The 20,827-nt window shown below is 39.7% G+C and overlaps 1 protein-coding gene across 4 annotated transcripts in view; it reads left to right on the top strand.

The window, feature by feature from the left end:
* Positions 1-20,827, top strand: part of SIL1 (SIL1 nucleotide exchange factor) — a 246,058-nt gene that overhangs the window by 152,534 nt on the left and 72,697 nt on the right. For all 4 annotated transcript variants that reach the window (XM_006070833.3, XM_006070835.3, XM_006070832.3 and 1 more), the window contains exons 6-7: positions 2,962-3,153; positions 8,589-8,710. In XM_006070833.3, coding sequence (XP_006070895.1) covers positions 2,962-3,153; positions 8,589-8,710 — 314 coding nt within the window. The remainder of the gene's footprint in view (positions 1-2,961; positions 3,154-8,588; positions 8,711-20,827) is intronic.

The following is a 20,827-nucleotide window of genomic DNA, read 5'->3' on the forward strand; positions in this document are numbered from 1 at the left end:
GTATTTTTCAAATGGTGAAAAAGTGAACTGTTCACTCAGAATTCTATAGCCAGTGAAAATACCCTTCAGGAGTGGAAGGGAGGAAATCACGACACTCTCACACAGAAGAAAGTTAAAAGAATTTATCACCAGCAGACCTACCTAAAAGAATAACTGAAGAATGTTCTTCAAATAGAAGGGAAATAATCACAGAAGGAAACATGGACCATTGGGAAGAAAGAGCTGTGAAGTGCATAAAAGTAAAGGAAAATATAATAGACTACCCTTTTCTCAAATTTTTAAAATTATGCTTGATAGTTGCAGCAAAAATTATGACATCATCTATAATTCCATATATGTTTAATATATAGTTGAACTGCCAAAGTTACTGCTTTCTTTTTCTTTGCTGTGCTTTCAACTTTGTTGTCAGTTTTATCTTTTCATTATCCATTTTTATGAAACGTTTCATGGTTTTATCCCGAGGAAGCCATACTACCACACACTTGACATCTGTATATGAATTGAATAATGGGGGCACAGTGGCCATTCACTGACACATTTTGAAATAAATTATGTGATCAGCAACTGTTCGTGATTGACATTTATATAATTTACATAGTGATTTATGAACTGAAGAGCTAGCTGCAAATTTGGTACTTAATGTAGTTAAATATATGATGGCAACTGAAATTTGAGTCATGTTGGGAGACTAGTATTATGTAAACTGTGGTATTCGAAAGTGGTACATATGAGATCTGTACAAAGCAAGGGCTGTCTGATAAAAGACTTGCATCTATCTAGAACATGTAAAGAACACTCAAGACTCAACAGTAAAAACCAACAACCAGTTTGAAAATGGGAAGAGGACCTGAACAAACATTTCACAAAGAGAATATGTGGATAGCAAATAATCACATGAAAAAAGTCTAATGTCATCAGCTGTTACAGATATGCAAATTAAATCCACCACAAGGTATCACTATACATCTATTAGAATGCCTAAAATAAAAATGATAATACTAAATACTATTGAAGATGTGGAGAAACTGGGTCTTTCATTGGTGGGAATATAAAATGGTGCAGCTACTCTGGAAAATACCCAGTAGTTACACTCTTGGGCATTTATCCCAGAGAAAGAAGAACTTGGGTTTATTTTTAAGAAAATCTTTATACAAATGTTCATGCAGTTTTATTCATAATACTCCAAACCTGGAAACAGACATTCTTCAACAGGTAAATGGTTAAACTGTAACATCTGTACAATGGAATACTATTCAACATTAAAAATAAATAAACCATTGATATTTACAGTAAATTGGATAATGAGTTAATGCATCTCAAGTGCATTAAGTTCAGTAAAAAGGCAGTCTCAAAAAGTTACAGACTTTATTTGTATAACAGTCTCCAAATGCTAGAATTATAGAGATGGAGAACAAATTAATGATGCCCAGGCACAGGGGTAAGAGAGAAGGGATGAGAGGATAAAGTGCAGATATAGAGGAGCACTGTAGAGTCATTTGATGGTGATGGAACAGTTCTGTAACTTGATTTTCTGGTGGCTACATGAATCTTCATAGATAACACTGTCTAGAATGACACACACACATGCATGCTAATGTGTACATGTAAAAGCTGGTGGAATCAGAATAAGACTTGTGGTCTAGTTAATAGTATTGCACCTATGTCACTTTCTTGGTTTTGACATTGTATTGTTATATAAAATGTTACCATTGGAGGAAGCTGAATGAAGGGCATATAGTACTCTCTACTGTTTTTGTCATTTCCTTTGAGTAGTAATAATTGCAAAATTAAAAATTTTGTTAAAGGCCTTTCCGGGGGCCAGGCATGCAGGCATGAGGCAAAAATAACTAGTTTCTTATCCTGCTCACTTGTCTGTCAACCCTCAGCTTTCCTTGACCTCTTTACATGGCCTTTGGTGGCCACCAGAGTCCTCTAGCAGGGTGGAAGGAGAGCATTTCACTGTTTTAGCCTAAAAGAGAAGAATATAGCATCCCATAGATGTGATTGCCCTGCTAGGAATGGTCTTTTTTAAGAGAGACTGATTCATTTCTTTGGTTGGTGTTCTATGGAGTGCTTGTCACTGGGGAGAAAACCCATAGGTAATAGATGAGCAGTTTGGAGCTGACAGCTGCTCATCATCCTGCTTTTTATAAATATTCGTGCCTTTTAATTATTCTCGGAAGATGGAGACATAAGCCACTGTGACCTTTCAGACTTTCTTTATAAGTACTATCCTCTAAAATTGGGAAGAAAACAGGAAGTGTCACATGTATAAAATATCTAATTAAAGTCTTTTATTCACCTCCAACATAACTTCATTTTAAAGATCTTTATATGTGTGTGGGGTGGAGAGGGACTGAGCAAAAATTGTTTGAGACTTGAGCATAGTACATACAGTAATTTAGCCACTTCAAACAGTTGAACAAATTGTACACCTGTAGTTAGATTGACAGTAATGACAGAGATTTAATTTTCATCAGCAAATTGCTCCCACTCTGACAGCTCTTTACCGACAGTTTCTTGTATCTGGGTTTCCCTAAAATGTTGCTGGATGGGTAGGGTAAAGCAAAGATATTCTTTAATTATAGAAGAAAGACAACCAAGGTATGGATTATTACACCTTAGATCTTGGCTTTTCCATGTGAGATTAGGGGTTGAAGGTGAGCTGAAATTGTTTACCCTGACCTCAGTGATTACAAGGAGACTTTTCATTCTTCCTGAGCATTGGAAGGCTGGCTGAGATAAGTGGACCTTGGAAAATCTTGAGTGAGTTCTTATGGCAGAGGGCTGTATGTGTAGATTCTGAGGGCTTTCTCTCTGGACATCCTGGAAAGTACAGATTAAAGAAGGTTGTGCCCTGGAGCAGCAGTTCTTTGAGGATGGGCATCCATGGCAGACCACAGGCTGATTGGGCAGATGTCTACAGTTGATGATTAATCATCTCTTTGCTACTCTTCTTAGGAAAGGCAGGCCAAAGTTAAGCGGCTCTTCCGTCCCATTGAGGAGCTGAAGAAGGACTTTGAGGAGCTGAATGTTATCATTGAGACAGACATGCAGATCATGGTACGATTGATCAACAAGTTCAATAGTTCCAGCTCCAGCCTGGAAGAGAAGATTGCTGCACTGTTTGATCTCGAATATTATGTCCATCAGGTATTGTATTTCATTGTCCGCTGGTTTCACTTTTAACTAACAGCTCCAAAAAGAAACCCCTCTGCCCAAGGCCCTAAGAAAATATTGTCATCATCTTTACTTCTCTCTCAAGTCATAGAGGATTTTTAATCTAGGCCATTATCTGTTGTATAAGATACTTTCTTAGAGACTAGAGCCAAGTTCTATTTCATTCGGAGTGCTACTTCTTTTAATTTTTCAACACTGAGGACACAGCAGAGGTAAAATAGATGGGATACTTGCTCCATGTAGCTTATAGTCTGGAAGAGGGTGCAATTAAATAGTGAACAATTTAATAATGAACCAATTAACAGTTTAATAATGAGATAATTTAAGATTATGGTAAGGATGAGTGTATAATGGGGGAACTTAGTCTAGTCAGGGATACTGGGGAAGGCTTCTCTGAGATTGTGACATTTAGGCTAAGCATTAAATGATGATTAGGGGTTGAGTAGACAAAGAGGGGAGATTAGAGCTTGGGGTGGCAAACTCTGGCCCACTTGTGTGAAAAAAGTTTTACTGGAACACAGTCACATCTCTTTGTGTATGTATTGTTTTATTGTCTTGACTATTTTAATATTGCAGTGGCAAGAGTTGAGTGGTTGTGACGTGAACCATTATGGGTCATGAAACCAAAAATATTTACTATCAGGCCCTTTAGGAAAAGTTTGCCCCATTGTATTGGAGTGTTTCAGGCAGAGGAAACAGCTTGTGGAAAAATTCTGAGTCAGAGAAGAGGTTGGTGAGATCAAGGACCTGGTAGAGACTGGAGTGACTGGAGCACAGAGACCAGTGGGTGAGTGGCATAGATAAAGTGGAAAGGTTAGGGGATGAGACAGGTGGGCTTGAGAAAATCATGCTTTTTGTAATTTTATCCTTGATCCTAAGAACCATTGGAGAGAGTTTGGAGCAGGGAAATAACTGATCTGATTTGTGCCATAATTATAACAGTTAATGTTTATTGAGCATTATCATGTACTCGGTATGTAGTCAAGTGCCTTGTACACATTAATTCATTGACTTCCATACCTGCCTTTGGAGTAGGCACTGCTGTTAATCCCATTTTGTAACTGAGGCAAATAAAGCACAGGCCACATTTGTGATTGCCCAAAGTCACCCAGTTAGTGTAGAGCTGGGATTTGCAACAAGGTCTGTGTGACCCTAAACTCTGTGCTCTTAGTGTTTTTGGATACTCTGACTCTCAACAGGATACTGGTACCACCTGAATGAAGCCTAAGAGAGAATAGATGGATCTAAGCAGAAGGAACCAAGAGAAGTCATTCACTTATTGAATGAATTAATTTATTGCATGCCTGTTAAGTTCCAGGCACTGTTCCAGGCACTTAAAATACATTTGTGAATGGAATTGGAGCTTACTTTCTAGAAGAGGCAGATAGACAATAAACATACCTAACAAGTAAATTATAAATAATATGTTTGAAGGAGATAGATACTACTGAAAAATAAAAAAATAGAGCAGGATAAGGATTGGCAGTGTTGGGAAGGAAGGTCTCAGTTAGGAGCAACAGCAGGTACCATAGCCCTAAGGTGGGAGCATGTCTAGTGTGTTTGGGGAACAACTGTGTGGCAGGAGCTGAGAGAAGTAGATGAAGCGCAGAGAGATAATGGGAGGGAGATCATGGAGCACTTTGTGGGCCATAGAAAAGAATGGAATTGGACAGTGTTAGAAGAATGTTGCAGAAGCATTTGATCTGACTTTCTTTTAAAGAAAGTCTGGCTGCTGTGTTGAGAGTTAGACTGTAGACTGAGGGCATGGGTAGAGGCAGAAAAACCAGATAGGAGGCTGTTGCAGTAATCCAGACTAGGGGCGATGGTGGCCTGGGAGGGCTGTGTAATCATCATCAAAGGCTTGCTTGAGATCTTCATCAAGATACAGATCTTCAGCGTCCTCCCACGCATGACAGCGTCCTTGTTCTCTATAAACTAAGCTAAAAGACATTCTTTAGGATTTTGCCAGCCTTTGTGTTGAGAGAGGATGAGTGTGTACTGTATCTGCAGGAATTATGGGATGGCCTCTTCATCTCTCTCTGCTCATAATTCTTTCTCAGGCCTCAAATAGCAGGTCTGTGATCCTTTTAGAGAAGAAAATGGACCTGGGTTCTCTTTCCTCTTTCCAGTCTTTCTCTCCAGGGTAAAAAAACAGAAAGTCCAACAGCTTTTTTGTTACAGATATTTAAAGGAATAAGGATCCTAGGGGTGATTGGCCAACTCAGTCCTGCTCTGATGTTGACAGCTTTTATTTTTTCTCATATTAACATACTTCGATGGGTCTTTAGGTGTCAGGTTTCTGTAGACTCTTCTTTTAGCTGCAGCATGAAAGGCCAAAATGACCTTTTATGAGAGCTTATCTTATCCAGAGGAGGTTGAGTACAGAGAAGGGTAGCAGGGCCCTAATAAATTTTATTTCCCTTGCAGGTTCTTTGGTCATCCAGCAGTATCATCACTAGGGTGACACCCCATTGTGCTTTCATGGGTCACTGAGAGGGATTAACAATTTCTTGGACATCACCAAACTTATCCTATTTATCAGTCCAGAAACTAGTCCCCTGGTGGAGACCAAACTTGATCTGTTGGCAGAAGAGTCTTAAGTATTCTAGATCATTGGTCTTTCGAGTGGAAATACAGATAAGGTAGTGGGCTGGTATGTCAGGCTTCCATGCAGTAGAGTTAAGTTGTTATTTCACAAGGGTATTGAAGAAGACATAGCTTGGCCTCAAGTTCCAGTTGTGGTGGGCAGTTAGGGTGATGTAATGCTAGATTTGAGGGAGATAGGACTCTTCTTACAGGAAACTTACTTAGTCCACTTTTATTCTAGACTGCTGATTGGATGTTTTGAGGAGTCATGGGCTTCAAGGACCCAAACTGGCTCTGCCCAAGGGTTTCCTCACAGCCCTGTTTGAACTATTAAACAAGATTTGTGAAAAGCAAAATCATGTGTGTGGAAACAGCATGTGAATTATTTATAAGGAGCAGCCACTGCCTGCCCCATTCACCCTGTGGCAGTGTATTTGCCTTCCCTCATGTGACTTCTCAATTATTTTCTATCATTTCTCCCTTTCTTTATTTTCTGTGTTCTCTCATTGTCTTGTCAGTTTTCTGTTTCTCTTTTCCTTCTGAGTGTTGGCACAGTTCCCTACTGCCTCCTTCATTATGCACTCCCTCCTTCTACCTTGAACTCCTTTCTTTCTGTCCCACCCAGTCCTGAGAGCAGCCTGGGAAAAGTTCTGGCCCCAGACCCTGGCCCTGGTCATGCCTTCTGCTGTGTGATACTGGGCAGGGCCCAGATTTTGGAGCTTGTGTGTACAGTAAGCAGAGTGACTCTTTCCTACTTTATCTCCCCTAAAATAACAAATGAGAAAACATCTTGAAAAGGCTGAAGAGCTTATGTAAATGTCAGCCTTTATAATACCCTGGTTTATCTTTATAGTAGTGAAGATAAACTGAATCTATAATAGAACCTCTGTGACTCTGGGCTGCATTGGTTTGCTCTGCTAGGAACTCATACCAACCTTGATAAGTAGCCATCTCAGGCGTGGAATTACAGGGCTTTCTGAGCCAGGGTTTTGTATTTGGAAAACCTGGAAGAAGGAAGACCAAAGGAGAAGGTAGTGAATTCTTAGATTTTAAAATCAGAGTGTGTAAGGAAGGAAAACTCAGTAAGTATTTATTTGTGCTTATGTCACAAAGCACTCAGCTCTGAGTCTCCCTAGTTCGCTAGGCTATGGTCCAACAATCATTCCCCTTCACAAGGACAGATTAGGGCAGACAAATGCCAACCCTGGCCTGGGGCCCTTATGACAGAGCAGACTCCATTCTTACTTAATGGCCCTGGATTGGCCATCTTTTTAGGTCTGTGGTACAAGCAACCCATTCATTTTATTGGCACGGATAGCCCAGACTGCCTTTTTTACTCACAGTGGAGTTTATTTCCGTGACCTTTTTTTGGATCAAATTTATTCATTGATTGGACTTCCCTGTGGTGGCTCAGATGGTAAAGCCTACAATGCGGGAGACCTGGGTTCAATCCCTGGGTCTGGAAGATCCCCTGGAGGAGGAAATGGCAACCCACTCCAGTATGCTTGTCTGGAAAATCCCATGATGGAGGAGCATGGTAGTCTACAGTCCATGGGGTTGCAAAGAGTCGGACATGACTGAGCAACTTCACTTTCTTTTCATTCATTGGTTTAATGACTGTGTATTGAATGCTTAGCTATATGCTTAGATTATTGTAATCCTTGGACCTATACCAGTGGACAGAAAGACAGAAAACCCCTGCTCTTGTGTTTGAGAAGAATGATCTTCTAAGGGGTTAAAAACAGGCTAGGCCTACCCCAAAAGATAGGCATAGTCAAATACAGCCCTTCAAACTGGATTTCTCTGGTAGAGCCATCTTCCAGTTTGAAAGAATAGAGTCAGGTAAGAAAGGGCTTAGTGGAATATGGAGGAGAAAGGTGGGTAGTAGTCCCATTGCTGTTAGGCTTCCTGCCTCTTCCTGATGATTTGTAGAGTGGGATGAGCATGTAGACAAGAGGCAGCTTTTGTACCAACAAAGATATTTCCAAGGGAGACTGTAGCTGCTGCATAGGGAAAAAAGGATCCAGTGACCCTTCTGAAGAAGTTGAGTCTTCTTCCAGGATGCAAGTGAAGCTTGGGAAATGAGTGTCTGAATTTTGGGGCTTTGGACCTTAAGTATAGCCTAGACCAGTGTGGCCCAATAGAACTTTATGGGATTATGGAAATGTTCTACACCGTCCAGTAATAGCCACTAGTGAGTTAGCAAGGTCTAGGCTAAAGCTTTTGAGAGAGACTTTTATGCAGATTTATCACAAAGTGTCCTCAGATTCATTCAACCTTAGATTATAAAGTGGGTAAGTGGGAAGAGAAGCATACTATTGTTATTCTTCTCCTAGCATTTTTCCAGCCCTCCACCTGCAACAGAGTTCCTTTTATGGTCCCTGATTTCTAATTAAAAACCAACATTTTAAAGTGTCTGCTGCCTCCACTGCCCCCACTGAGGCTGGACATCACCAGGAAGCATAGTGTCATTTACTAGTGCCGATGACACCAGATCTTGGTGTTAACAGCTTCTACATTATGAGTAAGCTTGTGACTCATTATGGTATTAGAATTTTCTAGGACATGTTTGGCATAAGCAATTGCTAGGTGACATTTTTGCCAATTCTCACGCAGGTACTCATAAATCATGGTAGATGAATTGGGAATTCTCAAATGTAAGATTGTTTTAAAATTTAGTTGGTTCTTACAGACCCTTTCCTAATTAGTCAAAAAGGTCACCAATACATTTTACTTAATTTTTTTAGTTTGTTCTTGAATAGTTAACAAAAGAAATTCTTACCTTGATGTCTATACTATACTAAGCAGTGCCTCTGTTCCAGATGGATAATGCACAGGACCTGCTTTCCTTTGGTGGCCTTCAGGTTGTGATCAACGGGCTCAACAGTACAGAACCCCTGGTGAAGGAGTATGCAGCATTTGTGCTGGGGGCTGCCTTTTCCAGGTGAGCAGCATGGATGGTCGTCACATTGGCCAGGATCCTTTGGACCCTTCAAGTGAAGTCTAGCTTTACTCTTGGCCTGATTGGCCTGGAGGAAGGATAGGTTTGAACTCACGCACCTCTCTATCCACAGCTTAGTGTAATCTCATGGAAACTAGAGTAAGAATTTGATTCTGCCTTTATTCTAACTAGATAAGAATTTTCACCCTTGTTGTCACCATCTGTGACTCTCTCTTCCCCCTCATCTTATATGTATGGACATTTCATAATATATTTTAGGTCACATTCTCTGTTTTAGTCAAAGCTAATTAGAAGTTACACAACCATAAGTAGCTGAGAGGAAGGGGAGTGAACTCCAAGAGTTGATCCTTTTAGCAGAGAAGCTTCATCTGGTGATGAATAAATAATGAACCTGACCAAGGAGGGCCTTCTTGGGGGAGATTTGCCTTCCTGTAGTTGCCTGAAACCAGTCAACGTGCCACCAGGTTATCACACTCTCTGGGTTGAGAGTTGTTTAAATTTCAGTTAGTCTGGCTTATGCTCGAAGACTGATCAGGTGAGAGGAATGAGCATCTCCAAAGGGTAGATGCAGAAAGAGATAGGAGCACCATATCATTATACTCACCCTAAAAAAGTCAAAATGTCTTCAAGCTGCAGTTGGTCCATTGGAGCTACAGTCTGTTCCATTTTTGAAAGTCTGTTCCTAGGACCATTTGTTCTTCTACAACAGGAACCATTATTCAAATTCTTGCTGTCGTGACATGTGTGGTGCCTATTAAGGGTTACCTTGCTTGCTTGCCAGGATTGTGATAATGTAGAAGGGCTATTTTGAACATTATCATTGGACTCTTTGCTTTGAAAAGATTTCCTTTGCCTTTCATCTACAATTATCTTTGTTTAATCAGAATCTCAGTCTGATACTCTCTAATTCTAAAAGACTTAGCTATCTTTTCTTAGTAAATTGAGAGGCAAAGTTAGGAAAACCAGAATTGTTGCAGGTGAGAGGCTGGGAGCACTGCAGGCCTTTGTTTCCCTTCTTGCTTACCTGCCCCATCTTTAAGCCCTGCTTGTCTTGTGGACTCCAGAGTATGCCTCTCTTGCTGTTGTTGACCAGAGCCGCGCAGGGAAATCACTGCCTGTGCATCTACTGGAAAGGTGAAGAATCTATAAATTTGTCATTGATAGCTGTGATTTCAGCCCTGCACAAGATCTTTATCCTCATTAGACTTTAGAGGCTTGAGAACTTACTGAAGTTCACTTTTTGTTTCTCAAGCTATAAAATAATTGGTTCAAACATTATTAACCTCTTTTCCAGACCCTTTTTGGAAATCTTCTCTGTACTTTGAATGTGAACAGATGATTCTGTGTGTACTTTGCCATTGCTTCTGGAAACACATTTCGTGGGGGAAAAGAAACGTCTTGATGTCACACCTTGGTTTAGGGGAGCTAAGCGACTTGAGAAGCTTGCTTTGGGACTGCTTAGCAGGCCATAACTCATATGGAGGCTGTGCCAATGTGTGGTGTTATTAAGACTTTTCCATGATTGTATTAGTGTAAGACTGTGTTAACATTTATGTGGTATCACTAAAATTTAAATAGAGATAAATATAAAATATTGCAATTTAGTGTTTTGGTGGCAAGAAAACTGCCGTATTCAAAATGTTCTAGCTGGGATTTTGATGGCTCACTGGAAGGCAGTTACAGTGACAGCATGGTATGGTGCCAGAGCATTTGGAAGCCAACAGCAGGCTCCTGAACACCATGAAAATGTAAGTGTTTTATGCAAAGAGGAACTTGATGGAAGGTAAGACTATTTCCATGCAGAGGCAGGTTTCAGTGGTGTAGTCTGATATTCATTATTTATTCCTGGTGTCCTAAGTATTGGTTCTGCAGCTTCCTACCTGCCCTCAGCCTGCAGGTGAGCACACACGTAGCACCCATGTATGCACACCTGCAGACACAAAGTGGTTGGATCAGCTCTTTCTTTGTCAAGAGGGCGTTCAAGGGGTCGTGAGCATGTTGGAATCATGGAGTCTCATGGTTTGGGAATCTTATTTAGAGATCATTCCTTCCAGTTTTCTGCTGATGAGCAAAAACATAGCTCACTCAGTCCAGATGTTTGACTATTTGCAAGAACTAGGTAGACCACTGGTACGTACAGTCAGAAAATCTAGGTTCAAGTCCAGTTTCTATCATTTCCTGGCTGTTTACCTGTGGGCAAGTGATTTTACTTTTCTAAGCCTCACCTTTTTCATTTGTTATCTAGAAACAATCATAGGTTTCCTTTAAGACTGAATGAATATGGAAGAACATAATATCCAATAAGTCCTGTGAAATGCTTATAAAACACCTATCAGTGACATGGGGTATAACATCATTGTGTTCATTGTGTGTCCTTTTTACTTTGCGTTTTCACTGTAACTCAGAGTTAAAGTGTTTCTTTTGTTTTGCATTGAAGACAAATGCAAACCTTTGTCTTCCTCATTTTCTCTTCTATTAAGTGCCTACCTTCTACCACATATATCTCTTGGTGTCAGTCTTGCTGCTTCATGAGGGTATTTATTTGCCTGCCTGGGTTAATTACTTCATAAGACCTCCACAGACATTTCCGTAGATGAAGAGATCTCTTCTGTGGTGTTAAATGGGAAGCGGTTATTCCAAGATCAAGAAGAAAGAATTGACATAAACATAATTGATGTGCCCACTCAGTGTTACATGGCCACTGAAACAGTTTGTTCCCTTATTTAAATATTATTCACACTTATTATGGGTCACACACATTCATTTGCAGCTACCAGTGTTTTTGTTGGCCCATGTGCAGGCAGGTCAGGCTCTTGCATAAAAAGATATGTAGAAATAGGTAGGTAGGAGTCTGATGTCTTTGGCATCTTTATCTTTCCTTACCTCCCTTTCCTTCCTCCTTCCCTTCCTCCTTTCTTCAAGTCACATATTTTCAGTGGTCTTTTTATGACCTGCTTTCATCTTATGATGGCACCTCTCTCAGTCACTTTTGGTGTCCACTGTCCATGAGTTCTTTTATGCATATGTATGAATTATTCAATTATATCGGCTTGTAAATGCTCACTATATGCAGTCCTTTTTCATGAACTTATGCATAGTGTAAAAAGGAAGGTATGTGTGCTGTCAGCCATAGTGCAATTGTGTTCTCCTATGATGGATCCCTGGAATAGGATTACACTCTACCCTATCTTTGATGTCTTCATTGGACCCTCCTTAGGAAATACTGGGTTACATACATCTCTCTGTAAAATGAATGTTCACCCCACTGCTGACCTTCACCCTCTCACCCTATGCTTTGTTGGTTCTCTAATTTTCCTAGTTATACTCTTCCCATGGATATTTTACTAATTAATTTTAACCATTTGGCCAGTGTCAAATCTTTGTGTCCCATTTCCATTTGTTGGCCTCCAATTTTCAGATTTCTTTCCTGCTATCCTTCATGAATTTCAGTGCTTATCTGTATACACGTCTCTGTCTTGCCTGACTTTTGTGGCTTTTTGGGGAATCATTTCCATTGACCTCTACCTTTACTGCTGTCATCCACTAGGTATCTTGAAATTCATTTCCCTCTCCTCTCCAACATTTCGTGTTCTCTGCCCACTTCCATCATCTCTTCACATTTTCATCTCTCCTCTTAAATATGGTTCTTACACTTGTCATGATCTCCATCCTCTGCACATCCTCCTTTTCTCCCCCTCACCGTTCTTCTTCTTCACCGTCTTGCCACTCTCTAGGCTCCCTCCTTTTAGCCCGCAAATGTTCGATTACTTAGCCACTGACCCCTGCCAGCCTTCCCTTCCAAACTTCTTGAAAGATTAGACAGTTAGGGATCCAATAAGTGCACATGAGATACAGTCGCTGAAATGGTTCAAGAGTATTTTGTCTTTATTGACAGCTCCATTAACATTCAACAATGTCAACCACTACTTTCCTTTGGAAACTTTACTTCTCAGCTGCCATGTGATTGTAGTAGTTCCTTAGTTCTTGGATGTCTGTAATTACTCCATCTATTTTCTTCTTATGGCAACATTATCTTTTCAATATCTCCTGACTACAGCCATTTACCAAAATTTTCATGGCCTTGTCACTATTGTCTCTTCATTTTCTCTCCCAATGGTCCCACCTTTTCCTGTGGTTTCAGATTCTACCTCATTGTGGATAACTCCAGTGTCTAAGCCAGCTTTTCTTCTCAGGTCCTTTCCTCCATTTCTATCAGACTGTGTCATTGCACATCAAACTGAAAGAGAAGAAAATGGAATTCATTTTTGTCTATCTCAAAAGCTAGGCTTTTCTTCCCACTTCTCTATTTATCTGTTCTTGGCCTTATGATTGTCTTTGTTACCAAAGCTTAAAACTTTGGAGTGATATTTGAGTCTTGTTTCTTTCTAGTTATTTACCTGGTCACTGAGTCCTGTGGATTTTTATTTTCACAGTTATTGCCTACTAAACAATGATTTCATTTTTATAAATCTATTTTAAGGAACCTTGATATTGTGAGGGCAGCAACATGTTTAGGAAGGGGACTCCCTCTCTCGGTGCTAGGAAATGAGCCCTGAATAGTTTAAATCAGGCATGGCAATCACATTTTCTCTGGATGTAGATTGATTTAGAGGTAAGCATTTGACCCAGTTCTGGACAATGAGACATAAAGAGATGTTTGCTGGAAAAGCTTCTGGGAAGGATTTTGTTCTCTTATAAAGATGTTCAAACATGTTTTAGAAAAGGCATAGGAACCAGAGATAAAATTGCCAACATCTACTGGATCATCGAAAAAGCAAGAGAGTTCCAGAAAAACATCTATTTCTGCTTTATTGACTATGCCAAAGCCTTTGACTGTGGATCATAATAAACTGGAAAATTCTGAAAGAGATGGGAATACTAGACCACCTGACCTGCCTCTTGAGAAATCTGTATGCAGGTCAGGAAGCAACAGTTAGAACTGGACATGGAACAACAGACTGGTTCCAAATAGGAAAAGGAGTACGTCAAGGCTGTATATTGTCACCCTGCTTATTTAACTTATATGCAGAGTACATCCTGAGAAATGCTGGGCTAGAAGAAGCACAGTCTGGAAACAACATTGTAGGGAGAAATATCAATAACCTCAGATATGCAGATGACACCACCCTTATGGCAGAAAGTGAAGAGGAACTAAAGAGCCTCTTGATGAAAGTGAAAGAGGAGAGTGAAAAAGTTGGCTTAAAGCTCAACGTTCAGAAAACTAAGATCATGGCATCCGGTCCCATCACTTCATGGCAAATAGATGGGGAAACAGTGCAAACAGTGGCTGACTTTATTTTCTTGGGCTCCAAAATCACTGCAAATGGTGACTGCAGCCGTGAAATTAAAAGATACTTGCTCCTTGGAAGGAAAGTTATGACCAACCTAGACAGCATATTAAATAGCAGAGACATTACTTTGCCAACAAAGGTCCGTCTAGTCAAGGCTGTGGTTTTTCCAGTGGTTGTGTATGGATGTGAGTGTTGGACTGTAAAGAAAGCTGAGTGCTGAAGGATTGATGCTTTTGAACTGTTGTGTTGGAGAAGACTCTTGAGAGTCCTTTGGACTGCAAGGAGATCCAACCAGTCCATCCTAAAGGAGATCAGTCCTGGGTGTTCATTGGAAGGACTGATGCTAAAGCTGAAACTCCAATACTTTGGCCATCTGATGCGAAGAGCTGACTCATTTGAAAAGTGCCTGATGCTGGGAAAGATTGAAGGCAGGATGAGAAGGGGATGACAGAGGATGAGATAGTTGGATGGCATCACTGATTCAATGGACATGAGTTTGAATAAACTCTGGGAGTTGGTGATGGACAGGGAAGCCTGGTGTGCTGCAGTCCGTGGGGTTGCAAAGAGTCAGACATGACTGAGTGACTGAACTGAACTGAAAGACAAAGATAGTAAGGAGACCTTGTCTACTTCTTTCTACCTTGATTACAGTTGTTGGAGTAACAATTGTTGGAGCTACAGCTGTTGTCGGAGCTGCAGCTGGCTTAGACCAGTGAGATGAGATGCACAGGAACAAAAAGGCAATATGCTGAAGAGGATAAATGAGGGGAAAGACAAGACTAGCTTCTTTATGATACAGTTTAGCTACTATACTGGCTTTAGAACCATCTATTTACATATTTCTGTCATGAGAGTTTTTTTTTTTAAAGATTCTGTTAGTCATTATTCTGTTAATTGCTTCTAACCATATTCTAATTAATAAATTTTAAACATCTCTCTTCATAGCACTTATCTCAATTTGCAGTTAAATATTTGTTTGATTACCTGTTAAATGGTGATAAACCCTGTTAGTCCAGGGGACAATAGGATTCATTTTCTGTCTTAATCTTACTGTTTCCCTAATGTATAGCCGGACCTAGCATTGAGTGCTAGGAAGTAATAATGAAGAAACTACAGAATAAAGTGACACCTAGGAAATGAAGTGTTTTTCAGATAATGCATGAGGGCAGAGTGGAGGATGCTGTCTCTATTAATGATGTAATAGTAGATGGTTCAGATATCTCGGTTCAGTCACTCAGTCATGTTGAACTCTTTGCAACCCCATGGACTACAGCATGCCAGGCTTCCCTGACTATCAGCAAGTCCCAGAGCTTGCTCAAACTACGTCCATCAAGTTGGTGATGCCATCCAAGCATCTCGTCCTCTGTCATCCCCTTCTCCTCTGGCCTTCAATCTTTTCCAGAATCAGGGTTTTTTCCAATGAGTCAGTTCTTTGCATAAGGTGGCCAAAGTGATGGGGCTTCAGCTTCAGCATCAGTCCTTCCAGTGACTATTCAGGACTGATTTCCTTTAGAATTGAATGGTTTGATCTCCTTGCAGTCCAAGGGACTCCCAAGAGTCTTTTCCAATACCACAGTTCAAAAGCATCAATTCTTTGGCACTCAACTTTCTTTATGGTCCAACTCTCACATCCATACATGACTACTGGAAAAACCATAGCTTTGACTAGACAGACCTTTGTTGGCAAAGTAATGTCTCTGCTTTTTAATATGCTGTCTAGGTTTGTCATAACTTTTCTTCCAAGGAGCAAGCATCTTTTAAATTCATGGCTGCAGTCACCATCTGCAGTGATTTTGGAGCCCAAGAAAATAAAGTCTCTCACTGTTTCCACTGTTTCCCCATCTGTTTGCCATGAGGTGATGGGATAGATGCCATGATCTTCGTTTTTTGAATGTTGCATTTTAAGCCAAACTTTTCACTCTCCTCTTTCATCACAAGGCTCTTCAGTTCCTCTTTGCTTTCTGCCATAAGAGTGGTGTCATCTGTGTATCTGAGGTTATTGATATTTCTCCCAGCAATCTTGATTCCAGCTTGTGCTTCATCCAGCCTGACATTTCACATGATGGTCTCTGGATATAAGTTAAATAAACAGGGTGACAGTATACAGCCTTGTGTAACTCAGTGAAATTTTGAGCCATGCCGTGTAGAGCCACCCAAGATGGATGGATCACGATGGAGAGTTCTGACAAAGCATGGTCCACTGGAGAAGTGAATGGCAAACCATTTCAATGTTTTTGCCTTGAGAACCTCACGAACAGTATGAAAAGGCAAAAAGATATGACTCTGAAAAATGAACTCCCCAAGTCAGTAGGTGCCCAGTATGCTACTGGAGAAGAGTGGAGAAATAACTCCAGAAAGAATGAAGAGATGGAGCCAAAGCAAAAACAACATCCAGTCGTGGATATGACTGGTGATGGAAGTAAAGTCCAATGCTGTAAAGAACAATATTGCATGGGAACCTGGAATGTTAGGTTTATGAATCAAGGTAAATTGGAAGTGCTCAAACAGGAGATGGCAAGAGTGAACATCAACATTTTAGGTATCAGTGAACTAAAATGGACTGGAGTGGGCGAATTTAATTCAGTTGACCATTATATCTACTACTGTGGGCAAGAATCCCTTAGAAGAAACATAACAAAAGAGTCTGAAATGCAGTACTTGGGTACAGTCTCAAAAATGACAGAATGATCTCTGTTTGTCTCTAAAGCAAACCATTCAGTATCACAGAAATCCAAACTATGCCCCGACCACAAATGCTGAAGAAGCTGAGGTTGAACGATTCCATGAACACCTACAAGACCTTCTAGAACTAACACCAAAAAAAGATGTCCTTTTCATCACAGGGGACTAGAATGCGAAAGTAGAAAGTCAAGAGATACCTGGAGTAACAGGCAGGTTTGGCCTTGGAGTACAAAATGAAGCAGGACAAAGGCTAACAGTTTTGCCAAGAGAATATACTGGTCATAGTGAACACCCTCTTCCAACAACAGAAGAGATGACTCTACACATGGACATCACCAGATGGTCAATACCAAAATCAGATTATTATATTCTTTGTGCCAAAAATGGAGAAGCTCTATAGAGTCAGCAAAAACAAGACCAGGAGCTGACTGTGGCTCAGATCATGAACTCCTCATGAGCTCAGATTATGAATCAGAATTCATAAGTCTGAATTATTGCAAAATTCAGACTTATATTGAAGAAAGTAGGGAAAACCACTAGACCATTCAGGTGTGACCTAAATCAAATCTCTTATGATTATACAGTGGAAGTGACAGATAGATTGAAGAGATTAGGTCTGATAGAGTGCTGAAGAACTATGGACAGAGGTTCATGACATTATATAGAAGGCAGTGATCAAAACCATACCTAAGAGAAACAAAGGCAAAATGGTTGTCTGAGAAGGCCTTACAAATAGCTGAGAAAAGAAGAAAAGTGAAAGGCAAAGGAGAAAAGGAAAGATATACCCATCTGAATGCAGAGGTTCAAAGAATAGCAAGGAGAGATAAAAAAGCCTTCCTCAGTCATCAATGCAAAGAAATAGAGGAAAACAATAGAATGGGAAAGACTAGCGATCTCTTCAGGAAAATTAGAGATACCAAGGAACATTTCTTGCAAAGATGGGTACAATAAAGGACAGAAACGGTATGGACCCAACAGAAGCAGAAGCTATTAAGAAGAGGTGGCAAGAATACACAGTAGAACTATACAAAAAAGATCTTCATGACCCAGGTAACCATGATGGTGTGATTACTCACCTAGAGCTAGATATCCTGGAGTCTGAAGTCAATTGGGCCTTAGGAAGCATCACTGTGAACAAAGCTAGTGGAGGTGATGGAATTCCATCTGAACTATCTCAAGTCCTAAAAGATGGTGCTGTTAAATTGCTGCACTCAATATGCCAGCAAATTTGGAAAAAGCAGTGGCCACAGGACTGGAAAAAGGTCAGTGTTCATTCTAATCCCAAAGAAAAGCAATGCCAAAGAATGTTCAAACTACTACACAGTTGCACTCATCTCACATGCTAGCAAAGTAATGCTCAAAATTCTCCAAGCGAGGCTTCAAAGTGAACCAAGAACTTCCAGATGATCAAGCTGGATTTAGAAAAGGCAGAGGAACCAGAGATCAAATGACCAGCATCCGTTGGATCGTAGGAAAAGCAGGAGAGTTCCAGAAAAACATCTGCTTTATTGACTATGCCAAAGCCTTTGACTGTGTGGATCACAACAAACTATGGGGAATTCTTAAAGAAATGGGAATACCAGACCACCTTACCTGCCTCTGGAGAAATCTATATGCTGGTCAAGAAGCAACAGTTAGAACTGGTTCCACATTGGGAAAGGAGTACGTCAAGATTGTATATTATTGTCAGATATATCACCTTGACCCTTTAAAAATCTAGGTCTGTATAATACATATGTAGCAACACTCCCCACTCCCAACCCCCAACTCTTCCCCATAGCTGAAGGCCCAAAAAAGAGAAGGTTAGAGGTGGAATGCAGTCACATGTTGGAGATGCCAGAATTTGAATAAAAGTCCAAGTGCGATTCCTAGTACTAGTTCTGACCTCTTGACTCCATGACCTGATTTTTCACTCCTCCAGATGCAGAGAGATGCTCAAACCATTTTGTATCTCATAAATTAACTGTCATATTAACCAGGTTGGCCCAAGCAGTTGGATAGCCTTTTAGCTTTTAAAGCTGCATTCAGAGTCTTATTTCTTTTTTCAAATGGCAATTAATGACAAATGGAAAATGAGAGCTAAGCCTGACCAGGATATTGAAGAAACAAAGGGTTCATTGTGGGGAGGGAGGCACCACTTTGCTTAATGAACTTGTCCTTTCTGCATTTCTTTTAAATCTATCTCTGTAATGTTCTCCTGCCTCCTCCACATCCTCTATGGGGCTGCTTTCAGATTTTTTCAGTATTGACTACCTCCTCCTTAATTTCTTCACTGTATAACTCCAGCCCACAAAGTTCTTTCCTTTTAACTTTATTAACATTTGTTGTCTGGACTCCTAAACTGTCTCATACAACTAATTATCTGCATATGCCAGTTCTTTCCTCTGTTTTCCCAATAAAACCGAGCTTCTTGAGAGTGAAACTGGTATCCAAGCCCGTAGTAGCCACAGCACTTTATAGAGGGTAAGTTTCATGTAGCTGCTTAGAGCATTTCATGGTGCAAACTAAATGGTCCAGCACAAAAGCTGAAATCACCAAAAATAAGTGGGAGTAATGAAGCCACAAGAAACAAGGAAGCTTTTTATTTTGTTTCATTTTTCCTCTAGTGAGTGTGTATTACATTTGTATTTAAAATTTATACAATAAGTAGCAAAACAAAGTTGGAAGACTTCTGTATCTAGCATATGGTGATTAACATTTCTTAAAAAGAATTCTTGGTTCAGAAAACTTGAAGATGCTGGATCTGTAACATATAAACATTTCCTTAAACATTGCTCAATTCAGCTGTCAAAAAAACTTTAGGGCTACTGCTTTGAATTCCTAAAGGGGAAATAACATATTCTTTATGTGGTAGTCCTGCAAGAAATTGAGAGAAGTTCCAGAGACACAAATTCTAAGAGATATGAAACGCTGGAAGTTACATCTGTTATGAGAACACTTGTTTCCTAATGGCCAAGATCACGTGGTTTCAACAGGTGTTAAGTTGGGAGACAGGAGATAAAAACTTGAGCCCTTGAAAAGGAGAATTAGAAAAATGAAAATCTTTTAGTTAGAAAAGGCATTTTGATTTTGAGTGGAAGGTAGAAATATTTCCAAGGAAATTCTTCACCCTTGAGTACTTTTGGACTGGAAATCATGTTCTGTTTGTGCCTTAAAAATCTCTAAGCTGAGAATTTATTCTAAAACAGTCTCAATATATAATAAAGTGGAAAAAATGTTTGCAAATTAGGTTAGAGATATAACATTAGTATTCCAATATATATATATAAAGAATGCCTAAAAATAGAGAGTAGGTACATTAATAACCCTATAGAAAAATGGGATAGACACACACCGCAGAATAAGACAGTGTAGGTGACTTAACCATAGGAAGAAATGCTCAGCCTCACTCATAAGAAGAGAAAGACCAACTAAAACTACACTGAGATACCGTTTTTCACCCATCAGGATAGCAGAAGTCCAAAAAAGTTGATAGTATATTCTGTTTGTGAAGCTGTGGGGAAATAGGCTCTTATACATTGGTGGTAGAATTTAAAAATAGCACAACCCTTACAGAATGAAATTTGACAGTAGCTAACAAAATTGTACACACATATTTACCCTTTGAAATATTCCTACTTTTAGAATTCTACCTCTAAAATAATACTGATAAAGATATGAAAAGACGTATGTATGTTCAAGGTTATTCACGGTAGCACTATTTGTAATAGCAAAAGAGGGAAATCAGTCCAAATGTCCATCAGCAGGGAATAGATGGAATAAATTATACTATACCATAAATTGTATAATTTATTCCATGGAGTGCTGCAGAGTTGTAAGAAAAGATTTAGGAATGTTTCTGTATAATACAGAATATGTCTGTTGTGATATTTCCCAGGATATATTGTTAAATGAAAATAGAGAAAATTATGAATAAGTGCTATTAAGCATGCATATGTGCTTATGTTTTTTTAAAAAATGAAGGGTAAATGGTTGATATAGGGAGAGGGACTGCAGTCTGCAGGTATTTTATGTAATTTTAAAACTCAAAGTAATTACAAAAAATTATTTCTCATAAAAATTGAGAACAAAATGAAACAATTGAATCTAGTTGTCTATAGAATTGGTGGGATAATCACACAAGGAG

The sequence above is a fragment of the Bubalus bubalis genome, chromosome 9, assembly GCF_019923935.1.
Source record: "Bubalus bubalis isolate 160015118507 breed Murrah chromosome 9, NDDB_SH_1, whole genome shotgun sequence".
NCBI lineage: Eukaryota > Metazoa > Chordata > Mammalia > Artiodactyla > Bovidae > Bubalus > Bubalus bubalis.